At 36.1% G+C, this 19,883-nt stretch overlaps 1 protein-coding gene across 1 annotated transcript; it reads right to left on the bottom strand.

The window, feature by feature from the left end:
* Positions 1 to 4,767: 4,767 nt before the first annotated feature.
* On the bottom strand, positions 4,768 to 14,273 carry LOC115918131 (probable ATP-dependent RNA helicase DDX58). The gene is made up of 12 exons (XM_030983933.1): positions 13,941 to 14,273; positions 13,068 to 13,301; positions 12,013 to 12,087; positions 11,519 to 11,681; positions 10,626 to 10,721; positions 10,033 to 10,202; positions 9,160 to 9,298; positions 8,382 to 8,630; positions 6,809 to 6,976; positions 6,258 to 6,412; positions 5,517 to 5,779; positions 4,768 to 5,107 (listed from the first exon to the last, which is right to left on the bottom strand). The coding sequence occupies exons 1-12, from the start codon at positions 14,175 to 14,177 to the stop codon at positions 4,882 to 4,884; spliced, it is 2,175 nt and encodes a 724-aa protein (XP_030839793.1). The 5' UTR covers positions 14,178 to 14,273; the 3' UTR covers positions 4,768 to 4,881.
* Between the last annotated feature and the right edge of the window lie 5,610 nt (positions 14,274 to 19,883).

The raw sequence follows: 19,883 nt of genomic DNA, 5'->3' as shown, positions 1-19,883 counted from the left end.
ATTATCATAAGTGTTTAACGATGGATAATCTGAATTTGGGACAAGAAGTACATGTCATTAGCCACAAAAGAGTTCTTTACGTTGCATATATAGATATGTATAATGAGCCGTGAAACATTGAATAAAACACAATTCAAAGATATTGATATGTAAAAGATAAGTTTTACCTTTATTTTCTGATAAAATCCTCTGAATTTCTGAACTTCTAAACTTCTACTATCCAAACATTTTTTTTTAAAACGTTTTAGCCCTCCATAGGCTATTTTATTGAGTCAAACAAACATTTTTACAATTCAATGAAATTAAGTCTTTCCTTAACTCAAACAAAACAGAATACTTTCACATTTCTCTCCTTGTTGTTCATACAAACAAATGTTGAAGTGCCTGCCATTTAGTAAAAAATTTGTTATGCATACTAGATATAAAATGGATATATCTCTCGTCTTCATAATATTGAATAATTTTCTTCTTCAAAGAACTAAAATTTGGAATTTTGTTATTAAGCTTTTGAACAAATAGTTGATGCTTAATCAAAGTCACCATGCAATTTAAAACATCGTTTCTTTTGTCTTCAAAACCCAAAATTACATTTTCTAAATTAAACTCTATCTGTAATCGAGAACCTTCATTTATCCATTTCACCGTTTCATTCCAGATTGATTTACTGATTTCACAATTGTAAAAGAAATGTACAATATCTTCCAACTCTTTTTTACAAAACGAACATTTATCGTTACTCGCTATTTTCATCTTATACAGTTGCTTGTTCAAATACAGAATCCTATTTACTATCTTAAACTGAAAATATCTTAAACCAATATCTGGAGTAAAACGAAATATCATTCTATGATATATCTGCATTCTTATACATTCAGGGGTATAATCTAAATGTCGTTCCCATTTCATACATATTGAGTTAACTCAATTTGTTTTTCCAAGAAAAGTTTTGTAAATATATTGACAACCTTTTATGTCATGTACTAATATTTTGATATGTGACGGCATTAGAGGATCTACTACATTTTTTTCACATTTTTCAATATGCATTTGATATCGACACTTTATAGCTTGAGTTACAGAATAATAAGACAAATAATTTAGTTTCAAGCAGAATTGTTTTTCGCATTGCTCACGAGTCAGAAGTTTTCCCTTATCATCAATCAAATCATTTATACATCTGATGCCTTTTTCATACCAAGATTTAAAAAATACAGATTTTTGTCCAATTTTTATTGAGCTATTTCTCCACAACGGATAAGTTAACCAATCATCTCCCTCTGTACGACTCAACATAGACAGAGCGTGAAACACACGTCTCCAAAAAGGATTAGCAACTTCATGAGACAATGCCGAAAAATATTCATCACCAAACCCTACTACAAATGGTTTTGTTAAAAACGATTGCATTAAATGACTAACATCCTTACATGTTCCTAAAACCATTCTTCGAAGCCATGTTAACTTTAGTGACATATTAAAAAACTCAATATCTGGCATTTTAAGTCCCCCTTCTTCATATGTACCAACAACCTGTTTCCTACTGATTTTATCTGGCTTATTCTTCCATATAAAGTTAAAGAATTTAACTTTTATGGTTTTCATTAACTTAGCTGAAGGATCTTGGATTACCATAAAAAGATGATTAAACTGTGGTATTACAGTAATGATTTAGCAACTGTAACTCTTCCAAGAACCGTAATGTTCCTTTTGATCCAAGAAATCATCTGGCGTTTTACTTTGTCAAATATTCTATCATAGTTATAATCTGGTATTTTGTCAATAACAACATGAAAGTCAGCACCAAGATAACGAAAAAAATCATTATGTACAAAATTCACTTGTCTTCCTTCTAATTCTATATCTTCATTACATTTTGAGGCCCCAATCCAAATTGCGTTTGTTTTTTGGATATTGATCTTCAGCCCACTACAGTTTCCAAATAGGTCCAAAATGTGTAGTGCATTACAGAAACTAGCAGCTGTGCCATCAAGAAACAATATTGTGTCATCTGCATACTGAAGGATTATAAATTCCTTTGAACCGACAGAAATTCCTTTCACAGAGTGTGAATTTCGAATTAACATCCCAAGAATTTCGGCGCACAACAAAAACAAGTATGGAGAATCCAAACATACTTCTAGTCTACTTTAATCAATTTACAATCTAAATACTGCAAAATATTTTTGTCCGTTTTAAAAGTTCAAATGAAACATATTGTTAATATTACAATTACTGAATATAAGTGACAGTAGTGGGCAAATAGTACTTGAAATTTACTTGCAATGATCCGTTTTGTACTTTTATTCAAGACTTGTAGAAATTCACTTTATCAAGGAGACTGATTATGGTAATTTATGCCATTATATCTATTTTATATAACAGTATTTTGTGTAAAATATCAGTCGATATCTTCATGACTCTTCTAATAAAATCCTCTTGCTTAAAGAAACTTTCCAGGCAAATTCTAATGTTTTTTCATGTTTTTTTTTTTGTATATGTGTATATTTGTGTGTATTTTTAAATATTTATTTCACTTCTACGATGTACTATGATTTTTTTCATTTATTTACCACTTTGATATCCTTTTCCATATTGCTAAAAGAAAATGGCCACAGTAAATAGAATATGATTGCTATAAAATATAATTTTCAATATAATACATTGTACATATATACAAATAATTGTTTGATTTTTTATTTTCCATGGGTTCTATTCTGTGTATGAATTTATAACATCAATGTCTTTCCACATAATGATAATGCTGAGATTTGTGGACATGTACATTCACATTCCTGTAACATCTCAACTAGAAATCATTACATCTATGTTTAAATCTTTTTACAACATCTCCCCAAACCTCAACAACTCAACATACTTCATTTATAAGATCCCTCAGTCTAATTTGATTTAGTATCTCATAAACTTCCTCCTCCTTTATTGAACAGTTATGGCAGCAATACAAGTAGGATTAATGGAACATGTTTGCTACGTGGATTAATCACTTTTCTTGTAATATTATGTTGGCTCATATTGAATTTGCCTAAAAAGCTTTGTAACTGAGTTATTTCATTAACATTGGTAATTGATAAACCATGTATCATGTTTAATACGATCATTGCTATTCGTATTTATTTGACCTGCGACTAATATAAAATAAAGAAACGTGACATACATACAAATACTGCACTACATACAAATAAGGAGATTATGGTACCATTAAAGAAGACATAAAGAAAGTCAATTGGGAAGCAGAGCTAACAAATTTGAACATTGAGGAATCATGGAAACTGTTTGAATGCACTGTTAAACAGAGTGTAGACAAGCATATTCCTAAAGCCAAAATAGGACAAAGTGCTCTAACCACAAGAAAACACCTAAAGGATAAGCAAAAAGCCTGGAACAAATACCAAAAGAACAGTACTGCGGACAACTGGAGTATGTACAAAAAGGCTCGAAATGCTGCCACAGAGGAGGTGAAAAGGTCAAAACAAGATTTTGAAAGACAGATTGCAAGAGAAATCAAGGAAAATCCTAAAAGTTGTTTGAGTTATGTGAAGAAAGGAATAGCAAGTCACTCACGAATTCCTCCTCTACTTAAACAAGATGGATCACTTGCTTATAATCCAGAGGATCAAGCAGAAACACTAAATTACTTCTTCATTAGTGTATTCACAACAGAAGATACAAACCAGATCCCGAAGCCAGTGCCATTAGAGGTGGCAGAGAGCCTGGAAGAGCTAGAATTATCTGAGGACACCATCCTAAAACACCTCAAGACACTGAAGCCTGACAAATCCCCTGGTCCAGATGAGATACACTCAAAGGTACTGAGAGAGAGTGCAGATGCGATATTAATTCCACTCTATCTGATTTTCAAGAAATCCATGAATGAAGGACATGTACCAACAGCATGGAAAAAAGCCATTACACAAAACAGGACGTAAGGATGGCAGTGGTAATTACAGACCAGTGAGTTTGACATCTTTAACTTGCAAAGTCATGGAAAAGATAGTGAGAGATAAGATAGCAGAGCGCATGGAAAAGAATGGGTTTTTCTGCCAGATGACATGGATTCAGAAGCTTCACAGTTATTGGAAATATTAGAGACATGGTCACAACTTGAAGACCTTTCAAAACCATTTGACTGCATTTACCTAGATTTTTTGAAAGCTTTTGACAGTGTCCCTCACATGAGGCTGATTGCAAAGATTGCAAAGTGAGTTACACGTGAGTGACGCCGTGGGCAGAGAGAACTACATAACAGAAATTTGAAGAAGATAGGAGCAGCAAATGAGTCAAGATGCACTTATAGTACCAGCTGCTCTTGTATGAACTAAAAGAATTAAAGCGTATGCATGATAACTTGAAAATACATAAAACCACTATTGTAATGCAACAACTGACATATACAAGCATTCTCTTGCAGCATGAGTTAATTCAGAAATAATTTCAAGATGTAACAAATTTGTACTTCAATTGCACATAGTGATCTACATGGCATCATGACATACAGTTTAGAGATATTAAAGACATTAAAAGATTTTTTTCTCAGTCTGCTTAAAGTTTCTTCTCTTATCACATCTATGAAAACTCAGGTCTACCAATTCTCTTTTATAACATCAATGAAATTTCATAAATGTTTAGATTCCAGGGCAATGGCATATAGCTACAGGAGGCATGGGGCACATGCACCCCCCCCCCCCCCACCCATTGAGTAGTGGAACATAAAAAGAAAGAAAAGGCCAGAAAAGGGGGAAGAGGAAAAGGGGAAAAGTACAAGAAAAGAAGATTCCTCAAATAATGGACCCTCCTAATAACTAGCCTTGTAAATTCACAATTCAATTACGAGTGAGAATGCCCCCCCCCCTCCTCTCGATAGATTCACTCACACTGTGCCACGGTGCCAGGGATGTCATTAAATTCAAAGCTAGCCTCTGTCACTAGTTCTTTATGGAAGATGAATGGCAGTGAACCCCAACTCTTGTAGGTCTTGGTCGTGCTTGCTGTGTTTCTGAGTCTTAATGTCTTGATGGAGAATGCAAGTAGCATCCGATTGCTGCACTTTAAAATGCTACCAAGCTTGGTGTCACATCGCTCATCCGCACATCTGTAAGACAAAAAATGTGAAAACTACAGAGATAAAGATGAAATTACCAGTTCTTTAACTACATAATGGAAATAAGAAATATTAAACAAATAGGGAAACCGAAGATACATCTATAATGGAACATGATTTCGGAACATGATTTACATGGAATACCGATCCCAAGTATTAATCAGAGCCAGAGAAAACACCCCCAAATCCCAGCCTGCAACGTACAGTCCACCCTGGACAAACTTTTAGATATTTCCTCCAAAACAGAGTCATCATTTCAAGTCATCTAACTACCATTTTCCAGTATTGGTTTGATGCGGTTAGCGGGGTACACAGGGTCTTGGACAGCAATTCAAACACTCCTATTATGGCCACCATGGTACAGAGATTAAGCTAACAATGCTACAGCAAAAGTACAAACCTGATTTCTTTCTTGGCATGTTCAACGGATGACCAGTGTCCTGGATCTTGACCGACTCCTCCTGAAGCCACAATCCTGATCTTGCTGAATATTTGCCGATGGATGACCACATGATGACCACCAGGTACAATCCTGATATCAGCTGAATGGCAAACTAGAGCATCACAATGCTTACAATGGTAACTGTGGTTGCACTCATCAAATGGTTTGGGTTGCTGTTGGTTGAAGATCTGTACATTGCGCTGTTGCTGGTATTCAGCAGTCTGTGAAAATAGATCAAAAGTTATTGCAGTGTTTGTCAAGATTATTTTACAAAAATGTAATGAATTGAATTCTCAGATGATTATATATGTATCACTTCATTAAAGTGGGCCCAGATTCCTATTCTAATTGATTTAAAATGTGTTGATTACTAACAAGTTGTACATAAATTTTCACCTTTTTGACCTTTGATTATACATCATAAAGAATACCATCTGAAAAATTAATAAGAAGGAAGTTACATCAAATAAATTTGACTCAATAGATTCATCAATGACAAATAGAGTATTCTTAATATACACTAGCATCAGAGAGGGTTTGACCTACACAAAATACTTACTGAATAAATTTAACAAGGTAATTTCATATAATATATTGTTTTTTGTTGTTGCAAATATGCATCCCTGTCAGAGCATTTTTGGGATTAAAAGAAACTTGATCAGGGTTTTCACAATCAACATTAGAGTTGCTTCGACTTACCCCACGTTTCATCTGCTCAATAGAAAGTGATGAAACTGCATCAGTAGCTCGTTGCATGATCTGTTCCTGTTCCTTACTTAGTTTATCTTTCCCATCCAGTCCTCTGTAATCATGAACTACCAGATCAAAGCGACCTCCTGGTTTACGCGTTCGGCCTTCAAAAGCAAGATCATAAATGCAACATGAATACAGGCATGGATCCATTGAGCATTGTTAGTTTCAGGAATAATCGATAAAGGATAATAAAATTATGAACCTTTAAAAAAGATTTTGGTCAATTAAACATAAGTTTGAGAACTCTGTGATTTCTCTTGCTAGCAGCTTCCAATCATTTGTTCTTCATCAGCGACCAAGAAGGGAGATACTTGTTTTATTATTTGTTGGGGGTCATACATTTTCTATTCATTTTATTCTTCCAATTGGTTTGGCAGCTGTTATCATTTGTGTAGTCTTGGATATTACGTCAAAGTGCATTTATAATTCTGTCAATATCATAAATCAGGATTATTGCTCAGTATTTTTTTAACAGCTAGTAACAACAAGAAATATACCTCTGGCTTGAATACGTGCAACAGCATCAGTGATGTAGTTGTACCTGTAGACAAAGTTGCATGCTGGGATATCAATGCCTTGTTGCATGACCGAGGTTGCTATGAGCAGCTTGTGTACACCATCACGAAAGTTGTCTAGGACATCTTTCTGATGACGTAAGTTCATGCCTTTAAAAAAAAAAGATATGAAATTACATTTAATACTGATCTGAAAATAAACATTCCGAATATTTCCATCTAAGCTTCAAACTGTGCAGTATATCCATCAATCATTCAAGCGCAAAATAATTGTGAGTATTTGTTTTCCTTTAATAGCAGAAAGTTTATTTTATACTCAGATCTGCAGTCAAATTCCTCTTCAAGCAGAATGAACATTGAATTGAAAATTTGTTTGCAAGTATTGGCTAAATATATGAAATATATATGAACGAAAGAAAATATTGACAGTCGATTGGTAGGATAGGCCCTGTGAATACAGTCCTTGAGCTAATGATGATCAGGTTCAATACATCTTCTTCTTCCTCCTCTTGGCATTAAAGATAAACAGTACCAAACAGCCCAGTGTGAAGGTATTTAAATAGAACAAGAATGAAAGCTGTCTACTTTACTTTCAGCATGGGCTTAGTCATTGAAACAAGAAGCACATATTCTATGGATTTGAAGAATAAAGAGGAGCTAGGTAAGGGTAGTAAAGAGACAATTTCCATCTCCCCCAATCCGGACAATTTTTGCCCCAAAAGCGACTATGTATACCGGTCCCTCTTTTTGAAATGGTTTGGATTCGGAGGTTAAGGAAGCACCATCGTTAAATTTCTTTAGACGCAAACTTCGAGTTTTCTTTTAAGTTCTTACATCTGATATAATTTGTTTGCCCTCCTTACAGTCCTTTTTTTCTTCAATTTTAATCTTAATTGTTAATTAATGATGCCTGTTCCGGTGTTTATAATGTAAACATGAACAAATTACTTTGTGCTATGCTAACTAAATTGCTCGGGTGACTACGCATTTTGACTACGCTTTTAACCGGGTGACTATGGGTATTGGTGCCAATGCATTATTTTGTATAAAAATGTCTTTTTTTCATTGTGTTTTAAATTCTCCCCTCTTAATTACGTGTTTCTCTACTGCTACTTTTTTTTAAAAATCTAAATTACTTTTTTTCTTCCAGAAACCTATTTTATACAAGCCCTGCTTTTTAATGGGTTCCTCACATTTTACTTTATCTATTATATGAACTGAGAATCATTGACATGTGCTCATTTGTACTACAATTGTAATTTATATGTATGTTTATATTTTCTGTAAAATGTGGAACATTAAACTTGAAACATGAAACTTGAGATACAGACTGGGTAATGCAAAGGTCTGGGAGAAAGGTGAGGTTTATAAAGGCCTGTGGGCAAACATTGTTAAGGGCATCTGGTATTTCTACTTCTTAATTTTATCGGGTAGCACCGTAGCAGTCCTTACAAAGATGGACCGTAATTATGCAAGAAACATTAGAGATCGCAGGATATGTGACCCACTGCAAATGGCACAAACAACCTTTGATGAGGCAGGTAAGTACAAACACCTGGGTTTCTGCAGCCAACTAACACCTCTGGATGAAGATCTTTGAGGGAATCTGTCTCCATGACCCAATTCTTGAGAGCCCATGTAGATGCGATGGTCTGAGTGAAGAGGATAGCTCGGAATGGACCATTATTCTCCTGGGTCCGACATTTCACTATGTCTCCTTCTATCAGGCTCTGAAGCTCGTCAAGAGCTGGGTTATTTGGTGATTTAGGACTCATTGAAATTCTCTCCAGTTCTTGTTGCTTGTCTGTTTTGAGTAAAGAATATAGCAGAGTGAAGTTTTTATACTATAGTAGCCCGGTGATATAGAGTAGCTAGGTCAGCGTTTTTAAACCTTTTTTTAAAGCACGGCACCATCTAAAGAAATAAAGGTTTTGTGTCACCCTAATCCCAAATTCCTTACAGAAGATTTATCTTGCATCACTCTGGCACTTAAGTGCCATGAACATTCGTTTCTAAATTTTGTGAGCTAGCGAAACGTGCGAGCCAAAAATAATGAAGAACAGAAAATAAACTTATACGACTCCACTGTAATCTGAAATTTGCAGTAGCTTTCTCCGTTTACTTTCATACAATTTTCTCACTCCCTTTATCTCAAAAAATTCTCAGAAAGATATCTTTAGGCTTGAATGATTTATTGGTACATGGTGGGAGTATAACTCAAAACATTAAATGCATAAAATCAATTAATAAAGGGGTTACGCTTCATCTACTATCTTATTCAAGAACTCTAGAATTGGTTGAATGATAGCTTTTAGAACAAAATGTAAGATTACCTTGGAACGTTCGAATGAGCATTTTCTCTGTGTTCGAGGTGGCAGCTTTATTGCTCTTTTCTCTGATGAATTCTTGGAGATATTCTAAAGCATCCTTGGTCCGAGCTGTTTCATGAATGGCAAGTGCACTGCTGTATTCCTAAAAAAATAAAGGTTTTCCATCAGTCCGGCGGATTAATGATGTCAGCGGTGGGATATAAACCTGGATGCATGTGGAGGTGCATGGTGTTATGATGTGTGGATAAGTGTTCTGACTGTATATTTCACAGATATTATAGACTAAAGGAGGTTTCCATCAGTACGGAGGATTAATGATGTCAGCGGTGGGATATAAACCAGGATGCATGTGGAGGTGCATGGTGTTATGATGTGTGGATAAGTGTTCTAACTGTACATTTCACAGATATTACAGACTGGATACTCCAGTCCAGAAGAGTAATGCTGTCAGCGGTGGGATATAGACCAGGATGCATGTGGAGGTGCATGGTGTTATGACATGTGGACAAGTGTTCTGACTGTATATTTTACAGATATATTAGACTGTAGTAGGTTTGCAATCAGTCCGGAAGATTAATGATGTCAGCGGTGGGATATAAACCAGGATGCATGTAGAGGTGCATGGTGTTATGATGTGTGGACAAGTGTTCTCACTGCATATTTCACAGATATTATAGACTAAAGGAGGTTTTCCATCAGTCCCGAGGATTAATGATGTCAGCGATGGGATATAAACCAGTGTGTATGTGGAGGTGAATGGTTTTATGACAAGTGGACAAGTGAGAAGAACATTGCGTCTAGTGTCTTTGAGAAGCTTACCAGGAGCCATGCAAAGTAATATTTGTAGAAAATTGGAACTTTGAATGAAGTGACTACCTTTAGATATTGTGCACATGTCATGAGACTGAGCTGTAAATCACTTGATTGAAAATTCTCTATTATCTCTTTCTTCAGCGTGCACAGAACATGGCTGAAGTTCTCTCTGGAATGGTTACTGCTTCGGAGACTGGAAAGCTTTTCAACCGTAGTGTTGAGAACAGAGCTTCCTGTAATAAAATGAATCAAACAAATATAACGTTGGCCTCTTTAAGCAGAGAGAAACTCTTCATCTATTATATTTATTGTGCCAACAGTAAGCCAGATTTTTCATTTCCCATAATTGTCTACTTGACTGAACTGAAACGTGATAAATTTGCAGAGTTTTGATGATTGCTTCGAACACGACGTGTGTGATAACAAGCTACAGCCAGGATATACGTTTCTAAATAGCACCAAGATGTCCCTGTGATTTGCATTGTAAACATTCCCAATATATTTCCAGCGCATTAATGCAGCCAATTTTTTCCAAATAATGATGGCGATCATTTATATGTATCAGTGAATCTTGTACATCCACTAACAAAAATCAGACACTTTACAGACTATGCATCACTAACAAGTGATTTTGAAGAGTATATTCTCGGACCTACCTGTGCTTGAGTTGATATACTTGAAGACCTGATACATAAGATCCTGTATTTCTTCTGCAAATGAATCCTCGGTTCTGCTTGTCACTACATGCAATCCTGATAATGAAATCGGTCTTTAGATTATGATCGTAAAGACTTAAAACAAATAACCTAAGATTATATACTAATTATGTATATCGCGAATCAATGAGATGTATATAAAGCTCCACTACCACGTTGACATTAAACCTTCTCACAAAATTACAACTTATCTTTAAATAATGCTCCGTTTAACCGTAGGCAGTTTAAAATGCCGAGATTTTGATAAAGTATCTTTTTTGAAAAGAAGAAAGCCTGCGTTACATAATGAAATCCAAAATGAAGTTCCTGACTTACGATGTAAAGTTAGGTTATTCTGTAATTAAGTTTGTACTATAATGACAAATAAAAAGATGAGCAATAAACAGAGGTTTGCAATATGAATGAAAATATTTCCTATAATAATTTAGGTTGAGGGTTAATCGTAGGGTTAGGTTAGGTTAAGTATTTCTAAAGCTCACTTTCGCTATAAATCTGCATTTATTCTTTTAGAAATTAAACATGGAGAAATTGTTGCTGGAGCAGATAATTTATGATATATTCTGCATATCTAATGGATCTATTATATGTATACATGTATCATACAATCAACTAATGAGCAGAGCCTTCTACTGAAACTTGATTTCTTTTGGTGTTCAGTAGGCATCAGTTGGTGATTTCTTCTCTTCTCCTAATGTAATTTTTTGTTTGTTTTCTTTGTTATCGTTATACTCCTTTATGTTCCTGGAAATGAAATATGGTAAAATAAACATCAAAATAAATCATTCTATTAGAACTTTCATTTGACAAAACAAAGATGGAGAAGATATTCTCACCTTCATCAGGCTCGTTGACAACCTTTTCCAAGCTCTCTTTATGTTTCTGAACAGTGGATAACTTCACTACATCCATGTTAGCACACATCTTGAGCATGTATTGAATGGCATTCTTGTCAGAACGTGCGTTACCTACTCCTAGAGATGCTGTCATGCCAAGAATCTAATACAGAATAACAAAATCAATACAATAATCATAAGCACGACTATATCTTAAGAAATACATAAAATGTAATCAAAAGAAAACCATCTTGTGATACTTCATCTAAACTCAAGATGATAATTCAAAGAGTTTGAAAAACAATAACCTCTTTCAATGTACATTCTTGTGAATATTTGACGAAATATGGGGTAAAAAAGAACAATTAAAACAGTTCATTTTTAAATACAGCACTGATATTACACACGTTCAAAGTGCTACATAAACCAAAAATAAAAGTTTTGAACCTGAACTTTAAATTTTCTTTGACTTATCTGCTGCAGGATAAACTTACCTGAGGAAGTGGTTCCTTATTTGTCAGTTTTTGCTCCATGTACTTTGCCATGATAGCATTGTATTGACTCTCTTTCTGAAATGACACAAATTTATAACCATCTTGCAATACAGAATAATATATGAATCGCATAGGGAATCATACTCAATGGTATTCTGTATAAGAAAGTTCATCTAAAACAAACATTTATTACGCAAACTGCGGATACAAACATTATTTAAATATGGGAGAGAAGGGGTAAAATAACATTTATAAACAATTACATTTTACCAGCATTATTATTCCATTAGTATTTTGGAGAACAGGTTGAAGCTATGTTTTTTCTGAAGTGACTGGCATAGTAATATGATAGTCACCAAACTCAAAGATCTATAATGTTACTGTGCCCTAAGAAGAGTGCATGGTATAAATACACACACACACCACACTTGTGACATGCCACATTACAGTGGATGCCGATATCGCGATAGGCATATTGATAGCTTCGAATGGGTGTCAAATGGGGTATATTTAGGATATACCCCATTTCAGGTTACGCAATATCCATTTATTCTCCACGCTGGATGTATTCCATGTATTCCATGTCATGTAAGCCATATGTGGCCAATCTTCTCACTTAATTTGTTTTGATGTGGGATATAATAAATCATTCATGACATTATAACATGTATCAGAATATAACCTAAGCTTTCAATAAACTTGAAAAGTTGACTTTGACAAAAATCCATTCATATATTTTTTTGATTATACAGAAGATAGGATGATTACTAATGAAGAAGAAGGGGTTTTCATTTGGAGTTCCCTAACAGGTGTCATTCTAAAAAAGGTGTTATAAATTGTGATTGCAAGATGACGAATTACAGTGGAAATATCAAAAACTTTCATGATCTCCTAATAAAGCCTTTTATGCATAAATAAACTTTTTGAATTGCAAAATTCCAGTGTTGGGAGTCATTCCTTTATGGCATTAACCTTCTGGGAATATGGACCACTGCAAGCTTTTGTGAGAGTTTCTACCACATGGCAATCTTCTAATATTATGCTTGTATAGTCACCTTTGTCTCATGGCACTCATCTAGGACGATAAGTCCTATTTGGTTGAATGACACCTGTCCCTTGGTCAAGGCATCTACAAGTATCTGTGCTGTTAGAACCACTACATCGTTCTTCCTCAAGACTTCATCTAGAGGGAGGCGTGTTATTTCAGGCTGGCCATGATCACCACATATATAGGCCACATCTTTGATGTATTTCTTGAACACTGTACTCCGCTTGTATACAAGAGGTACCTGTAACAAAACAATGCATGTTATTCATTAGTATGAAAGTAATAATACATAACCGTTTCTGTTTAAATATCTGTGGTTTAATCATTTGCTGAACTTAATATTATCCCATATGTATACACGATATTGTTGGACCTTGATCATAGGTTTTCGGATATGTCCAAGTTATAAATTCATATAATTATTACTATTATCATTTAAATAAAACTTTTATTGTCGTTACACAGTATTGGACATTCATGCAAACGAGGATTAAAATTACAGGAATAAAAAAAAAAAAAATGGTTGATTCCAAAACACCTCCCCCCCCCCCCCCCCCCCCCCCTCCCCCTGAGGGAACCTAAAGAGGGATGGTAGGATTCAAAAGATCGTATTCCCAGGAAACATTATCCTGGAAAACAAATTAACATTTATCATGCTCCCCCCTCCCACCCCCTCCCCCCCCCCCCCCCCACCCACCACCACATCCCTGGTTTACCCAAAACTGTGTCTTTATGTTAAGTGTAATAGACAGAGGGGAAAAGAAAGAGACAAATTGATTATTTTGGGGGTACCTTTTTCCATGTACAAAAATAATGTCTTCTTCAATAAGGAGAATTTGATGTACATATAGGAGGAATGAAAGCTCATTAATCCGATTACCTGATTTACAACAAAGATGACCTTTTTCCCTGGTGATTTCCTGAGGACCTCCTGAGCTACAGCAACAGCAACATACGTTTTCCCTGAACCAGTAGGAGCTACAATACATGTATTATGGCCCCGAAGAGCAGGCTTGGCAAGTTCTACCTGGTAGTCTTCAAGGTTTTCCAGATGACCAATAGATACACAGATATCTGGAATTGCCCGAAAATATTCATCACAGAATGAACTGATCATGTAAATGTATGTCTTTTAGCTAAAGCATCTGTCTTTCCGAACCTATAACATGCAAAACTAATTATATCACATGCATTATTAATATTCCTCTTCATAATTTTTGTGAAATAACGAACATTCGCCTTCACTTTTGCTAAAACATGAATAAATAATGCAAACAAGAACAAATCTATGTATCACTATTCTAAATATATGAAAGCAAATGATGTTTCATGATCACTCACTAAAGAATTTTGTTATCAAGGTTCCATTGTTCACCTTTTTCAAACCACGATTGAACATGTTTCGGTTCCAAAGTGCTCCTATCCTTGGCTGCATGCCAGCTCCTATTCTAAAGAGCCATCCTGCAAAACCTCAATCTACACTAGTGTAATGAAATGATTTGTAGCTTTTGTTTGATGTCTGTCTGACTTGCATACCTGATTGACTGACATAGCAACCAAACATGCAGTCAGGAAGTAAATTGTATTGAAATTACTTTGTAGCTTTTGTTTGACGTTTGCCTGACTTGCATACCTGATTGTCTGACATAGCAACCAAGCATGCAGTCATGAAGTAAATTGTATTGAAATTACTTTGTAGCTTTTGTTTGATGTCTGCCTGACTTGCATAAATGGTTGCCTGATATAGCAACTAGGCATGAAGTCAGGTGGTATATCACTTTACCCCCTTATTGCTTTAATTCTTAAAGTGCGGGTTCATACCATGTACGGGGTTTAGAGTGAGGCAATAGATTAAACATTTCACCATATGGTATTGAAGTAATACCCCATTCACAGTGGTTTTGAAATTTGTAGCGGCGCTGTAGCGGAGCGGCGACACCGCCATAACACCGCTACAAATGCATTCACAGTAGAAAAGTTATCCCGCTGCAGCAGCGGGATAAATATCATGTACCCATTCACGCTGCAGCGGGTGATTTTTATTACCTCCGTAACAAACACGTGTATGCATGGCTCATGACCCGCGAGTGACCCCGATATGACCGGAAATACTTGCTTGAAATTGCGCGGTAAACATGTCAAGTTGCTTTTTGTATCCTCGATCATATTACTTTTTAAAAAACTAGCATTTTTATTGCTTCCAGTCAGAATATTTTAATTTTTTGAAGTGTGAAATATTTTTATTTGGATAATATAATACCTACATAATAATACAATCAATTTGAATCCACTGGTTACTTTATTTCTATTTCACTTTATGTTCCCCATTGCTGTAGAAAAGAGGTCAGTGATAGGTAAGTAAACAAATCACACGTGTTTGTCGCGGTGTTATAGCGGAGAGCCTTCACACTGACTCCCTCAGCGCACTCCTCTCAATGCAATCAATGAAAGGAGATAAGTCAGATAACTTCATAAACGACATCAAGTATATATACACAAGACTGGCATACAAAGGCATTCAAGTCCATCTAGAATGGATCCCCTCTCACTGTGGAATACAGGGAAACGAAATAGCGGACCTTCTCGCAAAACAAGCCCTAACTGAAGAAATACAAATAAATAACAAGCTATGTTTGTCTGAAATGAAAGCAGTATTGAAAATAGAACTATACAAGAGTTGGGAAGAAACATGGCAAAATTACAATAAAACAAACGTAAGACCTTTCAAACCAACAATTCAACATAACTTTGAGAGCACCCTTTTTAGAGACTGCGAAGTCATAATTCGTAGGCTCAGACTTTGCAACATAGGACTAAACGCAGACCCCTCAAAAGTATGGGTATCCCAAACAACCCAACCTGGCCAAGCCAACAAAAATTGTAAATACTGTAACACCCCTGAAACAATAACACACTATCTGATGGAATGTCCAACATATACAATAGAAAGAGCAATGCTGATAATGGAAAGTGATATAACGAGCCCAAACGAAATTATGAAACTCCTAAAATCAACAGAAAGTGCGACCCAGAGAGCACTGATCCGCTTCGTTCGTAGAACGAGGCGTTTTGAGTGTTCCTAATTTTTTTTTTTTTTTTTTTTTTTTTTTTTTTTTTTTTGCACATATCGCACGACAACCAAATGCCCTAAGATGTTGATACCTACTTTGATAGAAAAATAAGGTTTTACAAAATGGAAAAATACTAGAAGAGAAAAGGTAAGAAAGAGTAAAGACGGATTGAGGACGGTAAACCCCAAACAAGAGACTCTGGAGATCTACCCCAGAATCCTCTCACCGGCACCAGAGTTGCCTAGGCCAATGATGGCCGAGAAGATTGCGCAATGTACCGCGCCGGTCTGGCAGGAAGGTGCCAATTGCGGTGAGGGGTTTTCATGGACCAGTAGATCTGAGATTATATTATCCAAAAAAAAAAAAAAAAGAGATGAGTATGAATTTACAAATAGTACCAAAATATAGAAGAAAAAAAGAAAGAAATAAAGTGAAAGGCGTAAATATTCTAAAAAAGAATGAAACGCCGATAATACCAAACAACAACAACAACTGGGTAAACACCGCGACAGCAGCGGGACTGTCCCGCTGCTGTAGCTAGGCGTCCCTAGCGATAGTTTGTGTCGGCGTTATCGCTAGGCGGTGTTATCCCGCGATAGTTTATAACGGGTCCGAGCCTTCACACTGAAGACAACACCGCGACAGCAGCGGGACAGTCCCGCTGCTGTCGCGGTGTTTGAGGCCACTGTGAATGGGGTAGTATACCCCATTCACAGTGGTTTTGAAATTTGTAGCGGCGTTGTAGCGGAGCGGCGACACCGCCATAACACCGCTACAAATGCATTCACAGTAGAAAAGTTATCCCGCTGCAGCAGCGGGATAAATATCATGTACCCATTCACGCTGCAGCGGGTGATTTTTATTACCTCCGTAACAAACACGTGTATGCATGGCTCATGACCCGCGAGTGACCCCGATATGACCGGAAATACTTCAGCGCGGGGTTTTCGATTGCTTACAATTGCGCGCGATCATATTACTTTTTAAAAAACTAGCATTTTTATTGCTTCCAGTCAGAATATTTTAATTTTTTGAAGTGTGAAATATTTTTATTTGGATAATTATAATATCTACATAATAATAAAATCAATTTGAATCCACTGGTTACTTTATTTCTATTTCACTTTATGTTCCCCATTACAGGAGAAAAGAGGTCAGTGATAGGTAAGTAAACAAATCACACGTGTTTGTCGCGGTGTTATAGCGGAGAACCTTCACACTGAGTAAACACCGCGACAGCAGCGGGACTGTCCCGCTGCTGTAGCTAGGCGAACCTAGCGATAGTTTGTCGCGGCGTTATCGCGAGGCGGTGTTATCCCGCGATAGTTTATAACGGGTCCGAGCCTTCACACTGAAGACAACACCGCGACAGCAGCGGGACAGTCCCGCTGCTGTCGCGGTGTTTGAGGCCACTGTGAATGGGGTATAAGAGAAATAACTGAAGAAAAGATGACAAAACAGGCACTGAAATTGTGTGAGATGTCACGGGACATCGTCATGTTTAACATGTGACGTCATATCTCAGCAGCGACCGGGGAGCTTTTCAGGTGCTATGTCAGGGCTGTATCTGAGCGTTTTGTAATTGTTAATAATCGTTACTTCGAATGTTTCCAAGCTTTGGCTTTTGATAACCTTGGCCAATCAAAGTGCCACCTTTGCAATAATGATATTAAAGTTAGTTTTTTTTAAATCAATGAACCTTCTCTTTAACTATGTGATGCAAATGTTTTGTACTCGCGCTCTGATATGTCTGGATTAACATGACAGAAGAAAGGATAAAAGTTTGCCTCGTGTAGTGGCCTGTAGAGATGTGATGTACATGTACCTGTAGGGAGTGGCAATATTGCCAATAGATAGAGTAAATTATACCGCCTGTTCTGTCATGTTTGATATTTTGCCTGTTCTTAAAAAAACAGAATGACTTTGAACTGAATACACTTGAGCCTGCATTATTATTGTTTGGTTTCACTACACTAGGGTCTTAAAGATAAGATTGGAGAGTTATCTTTATGATGACATTGACTGTAATTCCACCAATTTATGAGCGCAGACGATCCCTAAATAAGAATACAAATCACATCATCATAATTTAATTGATTACAATGATTTGGAATTGCAAAATGATGATGGGAAAAAACTGATGATGATGATCATGGTGATGATGATAATAATAACAATAACAACATTTACTGTTTAAGTGGATAATATGACAGCCATTCTTGTATAGTGCATATTAATACAAACCAAGAGAAAGTAGAATGATTAAACTACATTTATCCAAGCTTCATAATCTTATCGACTATCTGAGAAATGATTGATTAATATTATTAAATACCAAAATAAGTACCAAAGCCTTTATCAGTAGGTCAAAATTTTGGTAGATTTTGGTCTATTTTTCAAAAGGAATCACCAGAGATTCTAGCTCTCGACAGAATTCAATATTTCATTAAATATGGATAACTTCTGATTATCTCATGATAGTTCTGAAGGAACAATCACAATCCACAAATCACAAAGTCGGAACACTAATCCAATTTATTTAAGAAAAAAAAATCATGATTTTGAAAACTGTGTACATTTTTCTCAGAAAGGAATTTTTGAATAAAACACATGGAATGTAATTTACTTTCTGATCCTGATTCCGTGCTTGGAAGACTCCTCTCGTCGGAATCCTCATCATCTGCACAAATCAAGAAAGAAGAAAATAATACTCCTTTCAACAGATCAAGCCCGACTTCAATGATTTATATATGACTGACAAATGTGGTGGCATGGCCCTACAATACAAAGACTTGCAGAAGGGAACGACAAATCTAAAGAAATCTAAAAACACATATAATAACAAGGGTTCCTGGTCCCTTCTGCCTTATTGTAAGCATTTCAGAATAAGTTTGTTATTAGATTTAATCTATTTATACTGAACGCCTTGAGTACTATCTTGTATTTTAGCAATGTTGCAAATGTCTGTAATTTATCATTGTTGTTATTATTTTTATTACACGAGAGAGAGAGAGAGAGAGAGAGAGAAAAGGAGAAACACAAAGCTAATACAGACTACCGTGGAACCCACACCTGATTTGCTCCTGAATATACTCTAACCGAATGAGAGAATTTCATAAGAAATCCATACCGCAGTAGACACCTATAATCATTGACATGCACTTTAGCGAAGCTTTAACAAACCTATGAAGCCCTAGAATAATCAAAGTTGCTATCAAATATAAAACTTAATTCTTGCTCAGATATGGTGTGGTAAACTAGCGCCACGATTTGTTAACGTGTAAAATGAATGCCAACTGCGTGCAACAAATTAAAGCTCGTTTACATATTTATTGAGCACTGTGTCATAAGATACATAAATGAGAAGCGTAACATACTTTCAATTACATCATCATTTATTTTAATGCAGCAGTTTTTATGCATCCTTCCTGAGCTAGGCTACCGCCCCCCCCCCCCCCACTCAGTGTTATTTAGGGTACGCATATGCTTGTTCCCTCTTTTTGAAAGCACCCCCTGAGGACTGCTAACATTTTCGAACCCCCCCCCCCCTTCACGGGCTTTTCCTGTCTTGGAGACCCCCCTAAATCATGAAAAATGCTCAATTCCCCCCCCCCCCCCTTAATTCGGAATAATTTTTTCAGGAGTCCAAAGAGATGAGAGAAAAAAAGAAAAAACACCCCCTTTTTTAAAGAAATCTCCGGGTGAAAAGTTAATACATCCTTTTTTTTACAATTCTCGGGCCAGACTTTGTC

This window comes from Strongylocentrotus purpuratus, unplaced genomic scaffold (genome assembly GCF_000002235.5).
Source record: "Strongylocentrotus purpuratus isolate Spur 01 unplaced genomic scaffold, Spur_5.0 spur5_scaffold_14, whole genome shotgun sequence".
In the NCBI taxonomy this organism is placed as follows: Eukaryota; Metazoa; Echinodermata; class Echinoidea; order Camarodonta; family Strongylocentrotidae; genus Strongylocentrotus; species Strongylocentrotus purpuratus.
The sequence above is the reverse complement of the archived record's forward strand: the minus strand, read 5'-3'. Positions and strand labels throughout refer to the sequence as shown.

Coding starts and splice junctions, on each gene's coding strand:
- LOC115918131 (XM_030983933.1), bottom strand. CDS start 14,177: ATGATCAGTTCATTCTGTGATGAATATTTTCGGGCAATTCCAGATATC. Junction 10,203..10,625: donor GTATATCAACTCAAGCACAG/GTAGGTCCGAGA, acceptor ATTTTATTACAG/GAAGCTCTGTTCTCAACACT. Junction 5,108..5,516: donor CATGCCAAGAAAGAAATCAG/GTTTGTACTTTT, acceptor TTTGTCTTACAG/ATGTGCGGATGAGCGATGTG.